The following is a 19,516-nucleotide window of genomic DNA, read 5'->3' on the forward strand; positions in this document are numbered from 1 at the left end:
GGCTGCACATCGGAACCACTTGGTAAGATTAAAAAATTCTGATGCCTGGGTCACACCCCCAGACATTCTGATTTAACTGGTTTGGAAAGAAGCCTGGACATGGGGGTATTTAATAGCTCCCAGGTGATTCTAACGTGCTGCAACTTTTGTGAACCGTTGACATCAAGCACCCAGCACAGGGCCTGGCATCATGTGAGTGCTGATACCTGCTTGCTGTTGAGTGGGTGGGGGGTCGGGGGTGACAGGGAGGGTCCCATCAAAAGGGGGACATGTCCTCATCAGAAGCCATTGCTCACTGTTGCCTTATAGGAATAAGGAAGGACTCAGTGTTGTCATTCTCCATTTTTCCAGAGAAGCCAGAAGTCTGCATTTTTATGTGAAATCTCCTAATTTTTGAATGCAGCTGCCTAATTTTTAAAAACTGTAGTAGGGTATGGGCCAAATAAAACACATCTTTGGGCTGAATGTGGCCTGGCAGGCTCACTGAGAACAGCTTCCCATCGTCCCTTTGCTGTGCTGGCCCATGACCATGCAGGATGGTACCCAATCCCCACCCAGGATGGAAACTGCACATCCACCTGCCAAGGTGTGAGCTGGCCCATATACCCTACCTCCGAAGGAACATGATGAGTGTCCTTGTCTGCTTGTTCTAACCAGCTTGTCTTTTCCTTGACTTTCATAAGGACAAAGCTTCCTCTATACCTGGCATCCTGTGTAAGCACAGAGTATCAGGAAGTGCAGATTTCACAGACAACGGAGTGGGGGCGGTGGGGAAGGATGTGGAAAGAGGAGGTGGGTGGAAAGGCACCTTATAATATATCAAGATGAGCATCCTGGCAGCTTGCTATTAGTTTCTTTCTCTTGTTTTTCTAACCAAACAAAAGCCTTGTTAAGAAAGCACTCTCTTTTTCAGAGGGCCTGAAACCATTTTAAACATCTTTCAAGGTTAAACTCAGATGTTGTGATAAACAACCCCACTCTCCCTTTTCCCTCATTCAAGCATTTTTCAGAAGAGTGATCTGAAATGCTCTCGGGCGACTGGAATGATGGGAGTAGCCGGGAAAGAGGCAATTAGGGGAGCCCTGTTGCCAAGGAGAGAGAGGAGGGGAGGGAAAAAGTATCTCTGCTAGTTACCGGCTGCCCTGCTCCATCATTTTTCCAGAGAATTTCTTAATGAGGATAAATCAGATGCTGTCATTCTGCAACCAAAGGCCTCAGGTTTAAACAATTCATTCCTGGCCTAGGGGGACTGGTCCCCACTCTTGGTTACTTTTTTTTTAAATAGATTTAATTTTTTTAAATTTTTATTTATTTTTGGCTACGTTGGGTCTTCGTTGCTGCGGGCGGTCTTCCTCTAGTTGCATCGAGCGGGGGCTACTCTTCATTGTGGTGCACGGGCTTCTCGTTGGGATGGCTTCTCTTGTTGAGGAGCACGGGCTCTAGGCACATGGGCTTCAGTAGTTGCAGCATGCGGGCTCAGTAGTGTGGCATGCATGCCCTAGAGCGCAGGCTCAGTAGTTGTGGCGCACGGGCTTAGATGCTCTGCAGCATGTGGGATCTTCCCAGACCAGGGATTGAACCCATGTCCCCTGCACTGGCAGGCAGATTCTTAACTACTGCACCACCAGGGAAGTCCCTCACTCTTGGTTACTTAATCGAGGGAGACCAGGTGCCTGCAGGTCTGCACTCACTCCCATTGTGGCTCCTCCATCCTGAGGTTTCTGGAAGGACTTTGTGGAGACAGGGACACCGCTCCTGCCTCCAGAAAAACGCCTCCACCAGAAAGTGGGAAAACCCATCCTGGTTCAGCTTCTAGAGTGTCCACTGGGGCTGACATGGAGGTCTTTGCAGCAGCATCCAAGTTACTAAGTTATCTACCAGCCCTCATCCCAGACAGGTCGATTCAATAAGGAGGAAAGACACACTGGCTCTTCTGGCTACAGCTGAGAAAGGAGGCAACAAGAGACAGGATGAAAGTCACAGCAAAGCACACAAGGCCCTTTGCAAGCCAACCCTGACCTGCCTCCTCAGAGCTGGCTGGGGTGAGGCCAACACCGAGGAAGCAGAGCCGTGAGCTGCAGACAGAAGAATCAAGTCTAGTGGCCATTTTTGAGCCGCTGGACCCAGCTGAGCCAGAGAAATTCCCTTTGGTCTTTGGAATCAGGTCAGTTTACAGTCAAGAGCGTGAGTACTTAAGTGTCGACGAATTTCAGGATTGGTTGATACTGATGATGAGCAAGAAGCCTTCACACCCCTGCTCCCATCAGCCGCGAAATAAGACTCAAATGTAAACTCCCACAAGCTTAGGTCTTAATTGAAGGGCCCTTCAGTAATTCATGGGTCCTAACTGCCACTTCCCACCTCAGGCTCAATGATCTTGCAGCTTTCCTTATTCATATCTCTCTGCCTTTGTATACTTATTTTTTAATTTTATTTATTTATTTATTTTTGGCTATGTTGGGTCTTCTTTGCTGCGCGCGGGCTTTCTCTAGTTGCGGCGAGCGGGGGCTACTCTTTGTTGTGGTGCGTGGGCTTCTCATTGCGGTGGCTTCTCTTGTTGTGGAGCACGGGCTCTAGGTGAATGGGCTTCAGTAGTTGTGGCACACGGGCTCTAGAGCACAGGCTCAGTAGTTGCGGCACACTGGCTTAGTTGCTCCACGGCATGTGGGATCTTCCCGGACCAGGGCTCGAACCCGTGTCCCCTGAATTAGCAGGTGGATTCTTAACCACTGTGCAACCAGGGAAGTCCCATCTCTCTGCCTTTGACCATGCTATTTACTTGGCCTGGAAAACTACTCACCCTCAAGAGTTGGTCTTTACATCCGCTTTTCTGCAAAGCCTTTCTTGATACTACTGGCAGAGGTAGGTGACCCTTTTTCCGTATTGAAATCCCACTCTTTGTCCTTCTCTCCCTGAACTGGCACTCTCACACTGTATTGTAATGATCTCATTGCACATCCCTTCCAACTACGCTGTGCACACCCTGAGTCAAGGGCTGTCTCTCATCCATCCCTTAGTCCCGGCCCTGGTGCCCAGCACAGCGCAGGTGGGCTCAGTGTGGTAAATTTCAAAAATTTCAAGAATGGTAAATTTCAAGAATGTGGTAAACTTCAATATTTTTTAGCTCTTCCCATTAAGAGGTGAGGCCTATTCCCCCACACCTTGAACCTGCATTGACCTTGTGATTTGCTTTAAAGAACAGAAAGTGGCAGAAGTGACACCATGCCAGTGCTGAGCCTAGAGCTCAGGAGTTCCTGCGTCTTCCAATCTCATGCTCTTGAACCCCTGAACCCCCATGTGAACAAACCTGGCTGGCTTGCTGGAGGATGGGAGAACATCGGAGGAGAACTAAAGCACCCTAACTGATGTTCAGGCAGCCCCAGGGCAACACCTCTGTTAACTGCAGATGCGTAAGTGAGCCCAGCTGGGTCAGCAGAGCCTGGCCCATCAGCAGAACTGCCCGGGGAAGCTGAGCCCAGATGGCTGACCCTCAGAATCATGAACTAAATCTGTGGTTGTTTTGAGTCACTAAAATCTGGGTGACTTGTTACACAGCCAAAGCTAACTGATACATTCAGTAAGAGATTATTACTATAAGTGACACTGGGTTGATAACTCCAGTTGAGAATGAGAGAAAAGAATAGGAGATCCAGGGATACTTAATCACCAGCCCACTCCCTCAGGTCTCTTTAAATAGAATTGCCTCCCACCTGCCCTCCCCAGTGACTCATTTACCTCCTTTTTCTCCTGAGAGCAGGACCGGCTTCTCTCAGCCTTCTGCAGAGTCTGACCTGTAGCCGTTCAAAAGCAGAAACAGAAATTAAGGCTGTTTTAAAACAGCTAGTTTATCACCACAGAAGCTTTTTATTTGCAAACCGAATAGATGGGACCAATCACAATCAAGTGATTTTAAGAAAATGTAGCCTATTATGATAATGGGAAAATGGCATACTCTTGAAATAGACCAACGGCAATGAAATGGTAATTCACACACTCATATTATTTGACTATAATGAACAAAGCCTCCACTCTTTAATCTGGAACATTATCTGCACTCTGCAAGGGCTGACAGACTAGTTTTTCCCAGTCGAATTACATTTTTATTAAATTGGAGTTATATAAAATGCCTTCCACCGTGCACATACACATAACCTTTGATGAGTGTGTGCCAATACACTGCACCAAACCCCCAAACTCGCCACATAGGTGCTGGTGCAGATGTGAATTAGCAGTAATCACCTGCATTTCACATAATGGGGCAACTTCAGAGAGAATTGTTGCTTTTCTCGGAAAACTAATATTGAAGTTATGCATACATTTCACTGATCGACATCAGAATGTTTAAATATGCTGTTCCAAGTGCAGTTTTTACAACTTCGATGGAAGTGTCCATTATAAAAGGAATCCTTGATGGGGAATTAATGGATCGCCTTGGTTTTAAAACATAAGATGCAAGTCTCACTGCACGTTGTCAGTGTGTCTCCCAAACTGTCCAGCTTCACTTTCAGGTGGCTATTTTTTAGAGTGCCACAACCATATGTCCCATTAGCCAGGAGCACTCTGAAGGCAGGAACAAAAAGGCTTAGTGATGACTTATTGAGAGGCGAGAGATGGGGACCGAATCTGAGTGGAAAGACATTTGTCTTTGGATGTGGTCACTTGCGGTGGGTCCACACGTGAGGGGGATGCAGAGGGGCTCACAGCTAGTGATAAAGCTCAGGTCAAGGGATGATGCTCTTTCCAAAAAAGTGAGAATAAGGGAAAGAGCAAAGGTCCAAAGATGAACTTCTGGCACTGGCCAAACTTTGGGCCAATACATAAGAGGATGTAGAAAAGAGGCAGCTATTTATAGGAGACCCTGGGATGTACAGTATCATGGTATGGTAGACATCTTTGGGGGTATCTGCTCAGCTCATAATGACACCCTAGACTGCCCCCTTCTCTCTTTTCTTCCTCCCCATTGCCACAGTGGGGTCCTGTGGCAGCCATGACTGTACATGACCCCATACCCTGAACTTCATATGCTGCACTGGGTATGGGCCCTTGACCCAGTTGCAGCCAATCAGAATCCCAGCCCCTAACACTGAAATTGATTCTGAGAGAGAGAGAGAGGATAGAGGGCCAGAGCAGGGCTACCTCCATGTGTGAGCAGCCACCAGCCACTGGCCTTGGGGACAGACTAACACAGAATGCCAAGACAGAATGAACAGATCTGAAACCAACTGCATGCTTGCCTTTGTGTTCCACAGACACCCACTTAGATTAGGTTCTCTGTGTGTGTGTGTCTGTTGCCTCTTTTTCTTTTTTTTTTTTCTTTTTTTTTTTTTGCCTTAAGACAAAGAAGCTAGGGTTTAAAAATGAAAAAGAGCCCAGGAAAAGATACCACTGTGATGGGGTATGTCGACAGTGGGGGAGGTTTTACATACGTGGACAGGGGGTATATGAGAACTCTCTGTACTTTCTACTCAATTTCGCTATGAACCTAAATCTGCTCCATAAAATAAAGTTTATTAACTAAAAAAAAAAAAAAAAAAAATAGCCCGGGATTTAGGGATCAGGTGATCCGGGTTGTTATGTCAATCTTATCCTGACCTCCTGATCCCTGGTGCTCTAGGGCAGGAGCTTGGGTGGACAGCTCCCCCAAACCCTTATCCACACCTGCTCTGGCTGTCAGTCAAGGCCTCAGCGTAGGCCCTAAGGTTGACCGGAGAGGATGACACACCAGGTAGTAGGCCACGCAAGGCAGAGCCAGGAGCTGGGAGGTGGGTCTGGAGCTGGAAGGGCGCAGAGCAGACTGGAGGGCAGGAATGCTGTGCTGACAGGCCAGGGTGCTCTAGCCGCAGAAGCAGTGTTGAGGCAAGTAAGATGTCAGCAGAGCCAAGAAAAGCCCAGAGCAAGGGAAGGGAGCGGGAGGGAAACAGTGCTAGTTCGGGGGTGAACACGGCAGACCCCAGGGTCCGGCTGAGGCCCTTCCTGTTCTGCTCAGACTCATGCCTGGGATCCAGTCCAGTGGATTGCTGACCAGTTATGAGATCTTAGATAACTCACAAGATCCACCAGGTTCTCTATGGGCCATATTTTCTTCCTATTTTTTGAAAATGAGGATTAGACTGAATCACCTCTGGGTTTGCTTTCCATCTCTAAAGTTCTTTTATACCAATAAAGAACAGTAAAAAAAAAAAAAGATTCAGGTGAGCCATAAAAAGAAAATATTAATACAAAGAACAGAGAGCTTAACCACTGAAATTTGCAAGCAAATCTCTCTACTGGAGTTAATTAGAAGCTCCTTTATTCATTAAATTGGAAAATAATTTGCTTATTTTCCAATGAAGATAATTCACTCTAATTATGCACATTTGTTATCGAATGCCTCTGTCCTCGCCCCACTGAGCCCCTCTCTCCTCCAGGTAGCTCGACGTGGAGACGACTCCTTCTCCCCAAGGACAGAAGGGACCAGGTTACACTGTGCCTGTCTACTGCACTTAGCTTTTTTGAGTAGCTAGCTTCCTACCTAGATCTCATTTTATCCTCACAACGACTTAGGGAGGGGTAAGAAGGTGACATTAATATCAATATATGCTGCTTGCAAAATTAAGGGGGTGTTCCTCTGCATTTTTCAAGGTGACCTGCCAGCTTCAGCCAGGAAACAATAAATAAGGCCAAATGTAAATACCACGTGTATACCTCACCTTAGAAAACAGATGTGTGCCTGGGGAAAAGAAAAAGTGACTGCATTGAATTGTTGTAAATATAATACCGGTCTCCCACTTAGGATTTCAGAGAGATTTTATCTGCATTTCGGATTAATTTTCAGTCGTTAGAAGATTCTGACACTTTAGTTTTACTTTGCTCTGGATGCAGATAATAATATTCATCACTACCTTTTAGAGGGAAGTTGTGTCTTCCTTGGATGTTAGCTTCTGAAGTCCTCAGGCACGGGAAAATCAGTGTCAAAATTCCCCTTGAAAAAGAGCCTTAAACCTCCTGTAAAGTTCAGCCTCCAGGACACAGATTTTATATCCACTGTTGTTGACTAATGTGCATGTGTAATATCTGGTGCATTTGGAAATGCACGGTACACAGTAAAATACATATGCAAAATATAATTTTATGGTATTTCTAATTAAGCTATTGATATTGTAATTATTCCCTCTGTTTTTCATCTTGGGGTAGGAGGAGAGGGCGGGGGCGGGGATGGTGGCAAGAACCAGGCACTGAGCTCCTGAAGCTTAAACGCTTAGTTGATATAGCTCCACTGTACCAGACACCTGCTATGGTCCAGGTTCTATGCGCAGGCTTCATCTCCTGCATCCTCACAGACATTCCTTTAGATCAGGGGTCAATAAACTTTTTCTGTAAAGGCCCAGAGAGTAAATATTTTTTTAGTTTATAGACCATAAAGTCATGAAGTTATAAGGTCTCTGGTGCAACGACTCAACTCTGCCATTGGAGCGTGAAAACAGCCATAGACAATATGTAAACAAATGGGTGTGGCTGTGTTCCAATAAAACTTTATTCACAAAAACAGGCAGCAAGCCAGATATGGTGCCCAGGCAGTAGTTTGCTAACTCTTGGTTTAGGTGGACAGAGCTATCCCCATGGGAACAAGCCAATGAAGAAATGAGAAACAAACTGAGGGTGAGTGATTGAGCTGCTTGCTCAAGGCCAGAGAAGGGTAGCTTGTAGGTGGTCAGGCTCAGTGTGCTCCCAATGGCCATCATCACCAGCACCGGCACCATCACCACCATCATCATCATCATCATCATTACCACATGAGCTCACCTTAGTCAGGGTTTCTTATGTGCCAGGCACTGAGCTCCAGGCTAAGTACATGAATCAACTCATGTACTCCTTTCTTTTTTTAAATTAATTAATTAATTAATTAAATTTATTTTTTCATTTTTTTTGGCTGCATTGGGTCTTCGTTGCTGGACACGGGCTTTCTCTAGTTGTGGCGAGAGGGGGCTACTCTTCGTTGCGGTGCGCGGGCTTCTCATTGTCGTGGCTTCTCTTGTTGCCGAGCATGGGCTCTAGGCATGCAGGCTTCAGTAGTTGTGGCACGTGGGCTCAGTAGTTGTGGCGCATGGGCTTAGTTGCTCCACAGCATGTGGGATCTTCCGGGGCCAGGGCTCGAACCCGTGTCCCTTGCACTGGCAGGCAGATTCTTAACCACTGCGCCACCAGGGAAGCCCCTCATGTACTCTTTATAGCTACTTTATGAAATAGGTACTATTATTATCCCACTTGTCCAAGGTGGGCACGGAGACCCAAAGAGGTTAGGAAACTTGCCTAATATCACACAGCTAGTGAGTACAGGAGCCTGGATTGGAATCTGGGTAGTTTGGCTCCAGAACCTGCACTCCTAACCACTAGACTATACTGCTCCTCGGTCAGGTTAAAGACAAGTCTGAGAAGGCCAGCATGTGCAAGGGAGGGAGTCTGACTTAAGGATTTCTTTCTGTGATGCAGCTTTTTAATGTACTTTGGACTCCTAGAGTAATTAATAAGGGGATTAGAACAAAATGATTCCCCAAGGGTCAAGGAAGATGGAGTTCCCCATTAGCCAGAAAACTGCCATTAAATGCCAAATGTGGAAAGGCAGGTTGGCATTAGACACTCACTCCCATCCACTCAGGTACAATGCTCAGCCTTGGCAAGCAGGGTTGGGCTTTGGAGAATAAAGGCGACTCAATGGGAATCCAAGACCATGCAGGGACCTCCCCATCAAAAAGGAGTTTTAAATGAAGAACTTGTTTCTCCCAACTGGGGTGATGGTGCTTCTACTAGGTTACTAAAACGAGCTTATTTCTTCTGCGGTCCAAATATAAGGGCTCACCCTGTTCTCATTTTATATATCTATGTAACTTAATTCAAATGGCAAATATCCCAGAGATGCCACTTAATCTTACCCACTGGATTGGCAAAAATCCAGAGGTTTGACAATATACTGTTGGCAAGATCTGGGAAGCAGGCATTTTCGAGCACTGCTGGGAGAAATATAAAATGATGCAGGCTCTGTGGAGGGGATCTTGGCAATATCTTCAAAAAGGCATTTGGCAGTATCCCTTTAAGCTAGCAATTTCACTTCTAGGAATCTACCGGGAAAAATTACCTCCACAAACAGGAAACAAATGCATGCACAAGGTATTCACTGCATCATAATTTGCAATGGAAAATATTAGAAGTGACCTATAAGTCTATCACAGTGGGGACTGGCTGAATAAATATGGTGGATCCACACAATGGAAATACAATACTGGGTGAAAGAATGGCAAGCTGATAATATGACCATATGTTAAATGAACTCAAGGGGGAGAAAGTTGACGTAGTATGCAATTTTTTCTCTATGAAAGAGGGAAAATAAGAATATATGCTCCTGGGACTTCCCTGGTGGCACAGTGGTTAAGAATCCGCCTGCCAATGTAGGGGTCATGGGTTCGATCCCTGGTCCGGGAAGATCCCACATGCTGCAGAACAACTAAGCCCATGCGCCGCAACTACTTAGCCTGTGCTCTAGAGCCCGAGCCACAACTACTGAGCCCATGCACCTAGAGCCCGTGCTCTGCAACAAGAGAAGCCACGGCGATGACAAGCCCACGCCACAACAAAGAGTAGCCCCCACCTGCCGCAACTAGAGAAAGCCTGCGTGCAGCAACAAAGACCAGATGCAATCAAAAATAAATAAATAAAATAAATTTAAAAAAAAAACTATAAAAACAGATTTCTCTAAAAAAAAATGGTACAAATGAACTTATATATATAAAAAAGAATATATGCTCATATTGGTTCTGTTTGTACAAAGAACCACCTGGAAGGCACATGCACAAGAGCGACTTCTCAATGTAAACTTTTTATATTGTTTTTATTTTTGAATGATTTAGTTGGAACTATTTCCTACTCAAGAAACTAAAATAAACTTAAAACATTAAACGTCCAAAAGGGCTAGTTCAGATTTTTTAAAAATATAGTGAGAAACACTGTGGACACTCCCACCTAAGGTCCAAGGGTGTGGTCTGCCGGAAGGAGACAAGAGTAGCCGCCATGGACCTCGGGACCCCGAAGCTTGCTCGAAAGGACACAGTATTTTCGGAGGACAAGCTGCCTTCTTTTAAGAGATTAGTCTGTAATGTGTGAGAGTTAAGAATGAAATGATGACAAAATATGGCTTCTGGACATTGAAACAACAGTTTCTGAGCTAAGCCAGTACGCTGGTGGTGACCTGCTCGTTTACTTGAGGGCTAAGTTTTTTTTTTTTTAATGAAACGGCTAGACAAGATGAGAAAGGAAAAAGAGAAAAAGAAAAAAGGAAAGGAAGATTGAGACCTGCCCAGATGACTTGTCTGGAACTCGTAGTTTCCTAGTGCTTACCGGGCATGGTCAGGTTCCTCCCCAGGTGATGGTTCTTGGGATTCCCTCACTAGCATATGCAACAACAAAGCCGTGAGGCTCAGAGGAGCGGAGTAACTTGCCCAAGGTCACAGAGCAGTGAAGGGAAAGAACTGGGGTTAAGAACCCATCAGCTAGCTGCTAATCCCGTGTTCACTACATCCTGCGGCCCGCCTGCCTGCATGCCTTCTTCACCTCCAGGAATGCCAGAGCTCCAGCCCCATTGGTCTTTCTACACCACCCCACACCCACCTTCAGCCCCATCCCAGCCTCCTGAACCTACAGCCTCTGCAGAGATACGTGTGGCAGGGTGGGGACAGGGCAGTCTGGCAAGCGCCTGCCCAGCCTAAAGAGGAATCACTATTTGTCTCCGGCTGCAGGTTTCCAGGCAGGAACGTGGGCTCAGTTTTGTTGGGTGAGATTTTTCCAGAGAAGTCCAGTTGTATGAGAAAGCTTCTAATCTTTACATGTTGACCAGTAATTAAAATTTTTTTAGAGCTCTGGACAGGCCCAACAAAAGAGGCCTCTAGTCTCCAACCTAGTAGACAACTAGGCAGAAGATGGGAAAATCTCCCACTCCTGCCGTTATTTCCTTATCTCAATGCCATGGACCCTTTTTAGGGAGGGGGAAGGGGGACCTCTTTAAGGAAATATCATCACTAGAACAGAATCTATTAGACAAAGAGCATGACTGTTTGGGAGCCAAGTAAACAAACATTGGCTCTGAGACACATTTTTGTCTTCAAATACTCCATGTGCACCTCCAGGCGGGTTCTGGGCCTTTAAGTTACATCCTGTCTTCTGAAAGCCCGAAACAATATCCCTGTCACTCTTCCTTTGCATTTTCTGTATAACTCAAATTCCCAGGGCCCAGTTTACTGCCAAATTACCTGAGATAAACAAGTCATGCTAAGATTCTCTTTTCCTTTCCAAACCTAAACAGCAGCTGGCAGCTAGAAATGGTTATTTATAACCTGCACACCGTTCTGCGCATTTGCTTGGTTTAGAAATGCTTAGCCGTGCATTCTTCAGCCAGCTTCATAATCAGATGAGAGCCTGGGGACGATGCTGTTCGTTGGCTGAGAGGCTAGGCTCTGGGTCAGCCTGTCTCGCTCAGCCACTAATTACCTGTTTGGGAATCCTAAGAGTTCCGATTCCATTTTTAGGGTTAAGATAGTACATGTGAAACACTTAGAACACTGCCCTGCACATAGTAGGTACTTAGCAGTTAGCAGTTTCCTTCCGCAGAAACAGCTGTTTGTGGATCTGAGGGAGTTCCGCTGAATTCTGCTGCCCAAACATATCCTGAATCTGCTCCTTCCTCTCAGTCACCCCTTTATGTGCCCTGTCATCTTTCCAATAGCCACCTGGTAGGTCTCCACCCTCCACTATTGCTGGCTTTTCCCACTGCAGCCATCTAAAAATAAGGCCGTAAGTCCAAGTGATGACACTTGCCTGCCTGACCATCCTCTGGTGTATTTCACTTTGTACATTTCCCTCTTCCCTCCCTCACATTCACACCTCTGCAGCCCCCAGTCTTTCTTCTGCTCCTTGGACTCAGGATCCATTCCTGCCTCCGGGCCTTTGTCCTCATCCCCCTAGGTCTTCTCATGCTGGCTCCTTCTCATCAATCAGATCTCAGCTTAAAGGGACCCACTTGCTCAGAGTGGACTAGCCCCCAATCCTCCCTACTTTAATCTTCTGCATAGCACTTATCTGATCTTTATTTGCTGATGTAGTCTGCCTGCCTCACTAGCTATCAGCTTTGTGAAATCAGAGGCTGCTTGTCTGGCTTTTTTATCACTGAATTTCCCACTGGAACAGTGCCTGAAATGGAGTAGGCGTCAGTAGACATTTCTGAAATCGATGAACGAGTGAATGACCAAATTTCTGAATGGACAATGCTGGAAGGGCAGGAGGCATGATTATGAACTGCTATAAAGACTTCATCTTCTCTTACAATGTGCTTTCCTGACCCTTTCCCCCTGCTCTTTCTGGGATGGTGAAATGAAATATGACAAAGTAAGTTTAATACACCACTGGAGAGCACAGCAACAAAGACCCAACGTAGCCAAAAAGAAATTAAATTAAAAAAAAAAACACCATTGGAGATAATTGGAACATATTAATTTTTTTCATTTGAAATAGTGAAGATAAGTAAATGCCACACATCTGTAATCTAATCAGTGGTGACACGCTTCCCAGGCGAAAATGGACTTTGGTCTACCTCTGTATCCATCATACAAGCTCCCAAAGGCACTCCCACTCCAAACCCCACCCAGCCCCCTCCTCCCATATCCCAGCTCCCCATAGAATACAAGTGAGGACACTGACTGCATTTGTGAAAATATGTGTATGTGTGTGTATATCCAAATTCAAGTATCTTTTGAGTATTTTCATCCCCCCCAAAAAAATGATCAGCCAAACAATCTTGGAAAACATGAGACTGGTTCATGAGATACCCGGAATCCTAAGGAAAAAGATGCATTTGTTCCTCTGATAGCTAGTTGTTACTGAGAGCCTATAAAGTGCTGGGCACCATTCTAAGGGCTTTAGATAGATGAATTCACTTGGTTCTCAGAGCAGCCCTATGGGAAGGTCCTACCGTTAACCGAGTCCAAACTTGTTCTGCTCGCCGCACGACAGGCCAATAAGGTGGAGATGAGGTGTTGAGGCAAGAGGTATGACTTTATGAGGAAAGCCAGCAGACCAAGAAAATGGCAGACTGATGTCTCAAAATAACCATCTTATGGGGCCTGGATGCCAGTTTCTTTTATAGAATCAGAGAGGGAAGTAAAGTAAAAAGGCATAATAGGGCTTCCCTGGTGGCACAGTGGTTGAGAGTAAGCCTGCCAATGCAGGGGACACGGGTTCGTGCCCCGGTCCAGGAAGATCCCACATGCCGCGGAGCGGCTGGGCCCATGAGCCATGGCCGCTGAGCCTGCGCGTCTGGAGCCTGTGCTCCGCGGCGGGAGAGGCCACAACAGTGAGAGAGGCCCGCTTAACGCAAAAAAAAAAAAAAAAAAAAGGCATAATAGAGAGGGAGAGGTGGTGAGGAAGTAAAGTAAAAAGGGCCATCAGTCTTGCAAAACATCTCCTGTAATGGCCAGCTTTGGTGAGGGGATGTGTTAATTTCAGCCATTCACAGGTGGGCAGGGTCAGATTGTCTCCCAGTGAGCTGAACAAAGGCACTTTAGTTCAACATTCAGGCAGAGGGGCAGGGTTCCCTGAGTCAGGCCATTATGTATGATTATAATAACAAAAGCAATGAAAAGCAAAGGTTAAAGTCAAAGAAACAGATCCAACATGGAGTCCGATTTAGCTCTTCCCAGTTACACTCTATTAATCTCCATTTTACAATTTAAGAGTCTAGGTACTGAGATGAAGTAACTAACGCCCCTGCCCCAGCCGGGATCACGTGGCTGGGAAGAGGAGTCGCCAGAAATCGAAGCCCTTTTGACTAACTCCATGAGCTCAGCTTCTTCCACTCCTTTCCAGGATGAGGAAGCCTCAGGTGAGCAACAACATGAAGAGAGGGAGAGGAGAGTCTAAATTCTTGGCCCTGGTTTTCATAGTTCCCCTCTGCAGGCTTAAAATGAAATCTCCATCCCAGTGGAGGCAGGAGGCAGAACTTCTGCTGCGCAGGCTCATTACGAGAAAGGCTTTGTGGTATGGGTAGGGGTGCCGGACTGAAAGCGATCTGAGCCTTGTTCACCTACTCTTGGGCCGCCCATCGGGGGCTCTTAACTACACCCCGTGCCTCGGCCTCCACATCTGCTACATGACAGTGATCAGACTACATCCAAAGTCACTCGCTGGCCGAACCCAGCCCATATACATTTGTCTGGTCTCCAAACTGTTAAGAAAGATTTTTCTTTTTCCAGCCAACATTTAAAGCTTGGGAGATGTCACATTTAAAAATCCTGAGTTCTGGATTCTTTTGAAAAACTGAAAAATCTGTCAACACAGGACCTGCGTTCCTGTCTGGCAGCCATTGTCAGGAGCTGAGGGCAATGCCCACCAGATGGCATGGTGCCCTCCCATCCCTCCCTGTTCCCCAGTTGCCTCCCTACCACAGAGGTCAAGTCCAAGTTGCCGTTTATCAGCAGGTCTGAGAGGTTTTTCCCTACAGTAAAGATGCAAGTGAAGGTTCATGTGTCCACGTCTCCAGCAAGAGTGAATCATCATAATTATCAAAAGTACTTAACACGTGTACTTCTCATGTGCCAACCCCTGATCTAAGGGCTTGGCAGCTACTAATGTATTTAATTCTCACAACAACCCTAGGAAGTGAATACATTTATTATCTCTATTGTATAGATGACAGAGAGATGGAGGAAGACACGTGCTTCAAGAAATTAGTAGAGGGACTTCCCTGGTGGCACAGTGGTTAAGAATCCGCCTGCCAATGCAGGGGACACTGGTTCGATCCCTGGTCCGGGAAGACCCCACATGCCACGGAGCAACTAAGCCCGTGCACCACCACTACTCAGCCTGCATGCTGCAACTACTGAAGCCCACGCACCCTAGAGCCCGTGCTCTGCAACAAGAGAAGCCACCACAATGAGAAGCCCACGCAACGCAATGAAGAGTAGCCCCCGCTCGCCGCAACTAGAGAAAGCCCACACCGAACAACGAAGATCCCACACAGCCAAAAATAAATAAATAAATAAATTTAAAAAAATTAGTAGACAACAGATTTCTTTAGGAAATTCTCAGATATGCAAAGTGTATTTAGGTGCTGAAAAAACCCGATGCAAATCAGCATAATGAAATAAACCCTGGCCACTGCCGCCATTATATTACCTGCCTGGTCCCTGCAGGCTTCTAAACTTATGACCTCTCTACAGGATCCTCAGTGTTCTGAGATATATCAGCATTCCCCAAATGGGATCCTGGACTAGATCTGTCAAGTCCCTTCCAGCTCTAACCTTCTGTGATTTTATGTCGGTTCATACAATGTATCTAATTAGTTTGGGACCCTTTGGAGTGGAAACACACACACACAATGCATTGCAAGTTCACTTAGAGTTTAGAAAAGTGGTGTAGTCCCTGCAGGGGACCTGTGGTTGGTGACTAGACATCTGTGATATTCCAACTTCCTGCCAGGCGCTGCATTCACCTGTAACTTTCCTATCCCCTAAGGACATAAGTCAGGGGCTGTGTCTGGAGAATCCATCAGCTAAGGGTGGTCAAGGTATAATAGCATCGGACTCCAAAATGAGTCGGGAGGTAGGAGTGACAGAGACTTTACTGGGAGAGGGAATGGGGGAGCATAAGAATGCCAACTGAAAAGCTGAGGAAGAACAAAATAAAACTAGAGGCTCTGGGGTATAGTAAAGGTAGCCAGGCTAGAGTATATTATCAGGACTGCATTGAATTGCTGCAAAGGACAGAGTCTGGAGGAACCATACTTGTCCACCAGAGAAAGAGAAACCAGCTGAGGTCTCTGGAACTTGGCCTGGAGGCTTGTCTACAAGGGCCTTTTCTCTGCTTAATGGAGACCAGCCAGCAATTCACTAAGGAACAAATGGATTCATCTCTTTCCTGGTTACAATGTCAACCCAGCAAACACTCATGGGCATCTCCCTGTGCCAGTCCTTGGGCCAAGTGTTGGGCATGCAAAGGAACAAGAATGGGTCTCTACCCACAGAGGAGAAAGGCATGGAGCCCAGTACCTATGATACAGTGCCATGCCTGAGAGGCCACAGGATTCCACCACGTGGGAGGAATCAGGACTGCAGGTGACATTACTCACTGTAATCTACAGTGTGAAAGTGACATGAAAGAAGGGCACAGTTGGCAGGGAGCACAGCAAAGGCAAGGCAGGGAGGTGGGCAAGGATATGGGGTGCTCAAGAGACGGCCAGCTTTCTGAGGTGGCTTGGCTAGGGGCTGAAATCACAGATGCCTGTAGGGTCAGGCCAATATTCTCAATGCAGGAAGTAAACACTTGATGGCTGGCACCACCAGCCAGAAGACTGAGTCAAACTGTTATCACATGCCCAAGGTCAAGGGGGTGGCCACTGGGGCTGTGTAGGAAGGCAGGTCTACACAGCCCCAGGGCTAAAGCTCCCTTTTATCAAGAGACTGAAATGTCCAGGTTTTTATGGTAAATCATTATTTTTAAATGTGGGAAAACACATCTGTGGACCAAGTTCAGCCCAGTATAAAACCTCTGGGCATGAGACTGGGTGGGTGAGTGTCTAAAGATGAAGAGGGAGACCAACAGAGGGATAGGTGAAAGGAGGGGGACTGCTTCCCCAGGGAAATTCTCCGATTAAAGGTGCTATGTCCACAGGGCAATTGTTAAGGTTACAAGGGTCAGGCTGTTCAAAACCCCATGGGGTGGACTTCCCTGGTGGTCCAGTGGTTAAGACTTTGCCTCCCAATGCAGGGGTGAGGTTCCGTCCCTGGTTGGGGAGCTAAGATCCCACATGCCTAGCGGCCAAAAAACCAAAACCTGAAAGAGAAGCAATATTGTAACAAATTCAACAAAGACTTTAAAAATAGTCCCTTTAAAAATAGTCCACGTGAAAAAAATCTTAAAAAGAAACACGACGCACAGGCTCAGCGGCCATGGCTCACGAGCCCAGCCGCTCCGCGGAATGTGGGATCTTCGCGGACCGGGGCATGAACCTGTGTTCTCTGCATCGGCAGGCGGACTCTCAACCACTGCGCCATCAGGGAAGACCCAACAAACGCTTTCTTATTCCTACATGAAGTGCTCTGTGAACAGCTCCAAGCTCCTCCTTCCAACCAACCATGTTGCTCCTCGTAAGCCCCTCCTACGTGGACATAGAGGAGCAGCCACAGGGTCAGATCCAGGAGGGAGCCGAGAAAGTAGTCGAGGACAGTGTCTTTTAAACCAGCCTAACGGGCAAGCCTCACCCGCAGACTCACTCCCCAGGTGTGAGAACCTAGCCACACACTGGCAGGGACAGGGCTGGGCTGGGTCTTTGATGACACACTAGAGTGTAGACTTTATTCAGCTGAGTCCTGCTTCTGCCACCAACTAGCTGTGTGGTGTAAAATGAGCACAATTATGGTATCATACTGAGCTGTCTGAAGGACCAAACTGGGTCTTCTACAGCAGAAGTTGGCACACTTCTCCTGTGAAGGGCCAGACAGTAAATATTTTTGGCTTTGGGGGCCATCTGTTCCCTGTCACAATGAGTCAGATCTGCCACTGAAACATGAAAACAGCCATAGAGTGTTGGTGTGCATTTGTATGCAAATAGGTGTGGCTGTGTTCCAATAAAACTTTATTTACAAAAGCCAACAGTGGACCAGAGTGCTTTGGGTGTGGGGAAGACCTTTACAAATGTTATCTTCCGGGGACCCCCATGTTGGACAATAGTTATCTGTTTATGTGGGGCTTTCTCACTCAACTATGAAGTTCTTCAGTGAAGAGAATAAATCCCCCCCCCACTTTTTTTTTTACCAGATTAAAACTAAAAGAACAAGTAAAGCACAGTATGGCACACAATGAAGTACGCAGAGGTTTTCAAAATTGTCCCAGTTAATACTAGAGCAGGACTGTAACTTCAAATGCCTACAGAGGCGACTTCCCTGGTGGTCCAGTGGCTAAGACTCCACGCTCCCAACACAGAGGGCCTGGGTTCAATTCCTGGTCAGGGCACTAGATCCTACAGGCCACAACTAAGAGTTCGCATGCCACAACTGAAGATCCCCGCATGCAACAACGAAGATCCCGCATGCCGCAATTAAACCTGGCACAGACAGATAGATAGATAGATAAATAAATATTAAAAAAAAAAAAAAAAAAAAGCCTACAGGGGCCCAGGCAGGTACCAGAGGCAATGAGGGAAGCCAGCCAGGTAGAGGCTGTGATGGATTGGAAAGGGCACCTCCCTTCTAGGGGGCAGTCTCCACTTAGCTCCAGCTGAGGGAACGCTTGCCATGCAGAATTTCAATTCAGTGTTAACTTTATTGCTTTTTATTGAGATTGATAAATCGACTTTACTGATATTTTAAGGAAAACACCATAATCAGATTTATGAGAAATCTCCCAATTTTTCAATGTTGACAACTAATTCAAAAAATTAAAAAACATTATGGGCCAAATAAATAGGCCTGTGGGCTGACTCAGCCCAAGACTCTCAGTGTGCAACCTCTGATATAGAGACTTCAGTTTTAAATTTGCTACATTTCTATTTTTTAGGGTTAAAAAATTTTAACTTACATGCTTTTGAAAAATCAACTTTAAAGAAGATTTGGAGAAGACTACAGTAAACTCCCATCTACTCTTCACCTGGATTCAATCTAATTCATCTTGATATCTCTGGATCCCAGTGCACAGAAGGAGCTGAATGTGGTAATTGAAGGAATGCCCCCAAGAAAAATAAGCAAAACAGAGTGTGCCAAGTTCCTGCGAGCTAAAACGACAGGATGGAATGAATGCTGAGGAACAGCAAGGGAAAAGAAATCAATCAGATAAAAGGATGGAAGCAAAGGAGGAAGAACCGACACAAAGACTACATGGACCACATGTTTATTTTGCCTGCTGAATGCTTTCTATGTTTTATTTTATTGTTATTTTTTTTTGCTTGGTTTATTTTAAGTAGGAAGAGAAACAGACAAATCACCAGGAGCCCAGGTAAACACCACAAAAGAACAGAGAAGATCAGACACGGTGACTGGACTTTCAGCAAAACCTAACTAATTCAACCATCACCCATTTTGCAGTTTGGGATTATTTAGACAAGCTAGGCTAAATTTCATCTTGGCATTATTAATTCTTTGAGAAAGTCTGCTAGGCAAATGAACAGTATAAACAGGGGAGACATCGAATATTTGCTCTGGGGGGAACCAAAGCAAATGCCTAGCTTTAAAATCCTTTCTAATTATCTCCATGTGCTGAACTTTTGTCTAATTATTATGTTCCTGGAAAGCTGAGCAGAATTTTTTTTTTTCCTCAGCCATCTCGTATTTTAAAAGCAATGGGGGAAATTCGACTTTGACATAAAGATGAACATTTACATAGGCAGGAGACTCACACATTGCCAATTTACTTTCATGTAAATAAACACAGGCAGGAGACTCACACATTGCCAATTTACTTTCATGTAAATAAACCATGTCAAACACTGGGTTTTCTTTTAAACAGA

The 19,516-nt window shown here is 46.0% G+C and overlaps 1 protein-coding gene across 1 annotated transcript in view; it reads right to left on the minus strand.

Annotated features, from left to right (window-relative positions):
* KATNIP (katanin interacting protein) overlaps positions 1-19,516 on the minus strand; it is a 198,147-nt gene that overhangs the window by 174,549 nt on the left and 4,082 nt on the right. Inside the window, exon 2 of the mRNA XM_082600399.1 lies at positions 3,736-3,797. Coding sequence (XP_082456525.1) covers positions 3,736-3,797 — 62 coding nt within the window. The remainder of the gene's footprint in view (positions 1-3,735; positions 3,798-19,516) is intronic.

The sequence above is a fragment of the Mesoplodon mirus genome (assembly GCF_964341445.2).
Source record: "Mesoplodon mirus genome assembly, chromosome: 15".
Classification (NCBI taxonomy): domain Eukaryota; kingdom Metazoa; phylum Chordata; class Mammalia; order Artiodactyla; family Ziphiidae; genus Mesoplodon; species Mesoplodon mirus.